This window comes from Mus caroli, chromosome 5, assembly GCF_900094665.2.
Source record: "Mus caroli chromosome 5, CAROLI_EIJ_v1.1, whole genome shotgun sequence".
Classification (NCBI taxonomy): Eukaryota; Metazoa; Chordata; class Mammalia; order Rodentia; family Muridae; genus Mus; species Mus caroli.
In genome coordinates, this window is record NC_034574.1 from 128,780,843 (window position 1) to 128,782,537 (window position 1,695).

At 58.0% G+C, this 1,695-nt stretch overlaps 1 protein-coding gene across 1 annotated transcript in view; it reads right to left on the minus strand.

The window, feature by feature from the left end:
- Ywhag (tyrosine 3-monooxygenase/tryptophan 5-monooxygenase activation protein gamma) overlaps positions 1 to 788 on the minus strand; it is a 25,961-nt gene extending 25,173 nt beyond the window's left edge. Inside the window, exon 1 of the mRNA XM_021163408.1 lies at positions 702 to 788. Within this exon, the coding sequence (XP_021019067.1) occupies positions 702 to 788 (87 nt within the window). The remainder of the gene's footprint in view (positions 1 to 701) is intronic.
- Between the last annotated feature and the right edge of the window lie 907 nt (positions 789 to 1,695).

Consider the following 1,695-nt stretch of genomic DNA (forward strand, 5'->3'; position numbering starts at 1 on the left):
TATATAGAGGGTCATGAATGGGAACGCCAGCGACACACATATCCCTCCCTTCCCAACAGACTTGCTTTGGGGAATGGTTAAAAGGAAGCCTTTTGTTAAAAAAAAAAAAAAAAAAACGTGAGAAAGGTGGTTTCGATTTTACATCATTGAGGCTGGGTTTGGTTTTTTTCTTTGGGGGGGGGTCCTACATTTTTTTTCTTCCCGAAACGTCTTTAAAAGATGTGTCAGTGAGAAAGATGGGGGGGGGCATGATGGAGTGGGGAGGCGGCAAACTGGGAGACCTGCTGAGTGAATGGGGAAGGCGCCGCCCAGACACCAGGGAGAGAAAGAGGAACCGCATCCATGCGGTCCCCCCGCCCCCACGCCTAAACTGGGAGGAGGGGAAGTGGGGCACAAAGGATGCGCACGGCCCCCAACTCAGGTCTCTGGACATTCAGGGTCACAGAGAGACCCCCACCCCACAGCAGAGACCAGCCACGCAAGACCCCGCCCCAGCCCCGAACTCGGAGAGGCTGGGAAAGAGGCCGCGTCACCACTCGGGTGCATGAGCCCCTGTCCCCAATCCCTCCAAGGAGTGAGATGGAGAGGTGACCCTATAGTCGTGACAAGACAACATGCCCCTGGAGCATGCCTTCCACGCCGAGGAACGCGGTGTCGGGAAAGCTGGGGCGAGGCAGGGGGGAGGGGGAGGAGACACTCACGTTCTTCATGGCCGCGGCCATATCGTCGTAGCGCTCCGCCTGCTCGGCCAGCCGGGCTTTCTGCACCAGTTGCTCGCGGTCCACCATCTTCACGGGGCTGAAGAGGATCGGCTGGAAAGAAGGAAACCGAAGACCGCCTTGAAGGGCTTTAGGAAAAGAGAGGAGCGGCTTGGAGCTCGTGTGTCGGAGGGACCGACCCACGAAGCAAGCTACTGAGGCGAGGACGAGGAGGAGGCGGCANGAGCTGCGACCGCGGGACCCGGCGCAAGGAGGCTGCGGCTCCAATGCGTGCAGCGGGCGGACAACCCCCTGCGGTCCCGCCCACACGGGTGACGTAAAAGTCACCGCCTACTCGCGCATGCGCGCGCCCCGCCCGGTCCCGCCCGGTCCTGCATTTACTGGGCTTCTCTCCTACTGGAACATTCGCGGTGGCTCTTTGCGATTTTCTCAGTGTATCCCCCGTACTCCACTGCTCCCTACACTTTACCGTAAACCCTCAGCTTCGTCAAACCCACCTCTCCTTGCCCCCTGAGGGCCCCCCTTTTTTTTTTTTTTTTTGCATAGCCTCAGGCGCGTGACCTCCTGGGAATTGTAGTTTGACCTGCATCAAACTGAATTGCAGAGCAGACCAAGGACAAAGGGGTGATGGAGACTACATCTCCCAGTGGGCATTGCGCGCAGGCAGAGGCGGACCGGATGGGGGGCAGGGTCTAACCCGCAGCCGCTGGGGACCCCTGGCGGGGAAGGAGTCTGCACTAGCCTAAACGAGTGCTGATTCACGGCCTCGCCCCATAGCCTCTGGGCAGTTGGAAGGAAAGAAAAGGTCTCTGAAACTGAAGTAACTGGTCATGGTCGAGGGATAGGGGAAGAACACGAATATAAAGTAGGCAGAAGAAGTACAGACACCGTAAATCCAAACTGCCCAACCACCACCATGGAAAAGGTGAACCTGTCCTAGAGATGGCCGCGTGAATGATGCAACCCTTGGACAACT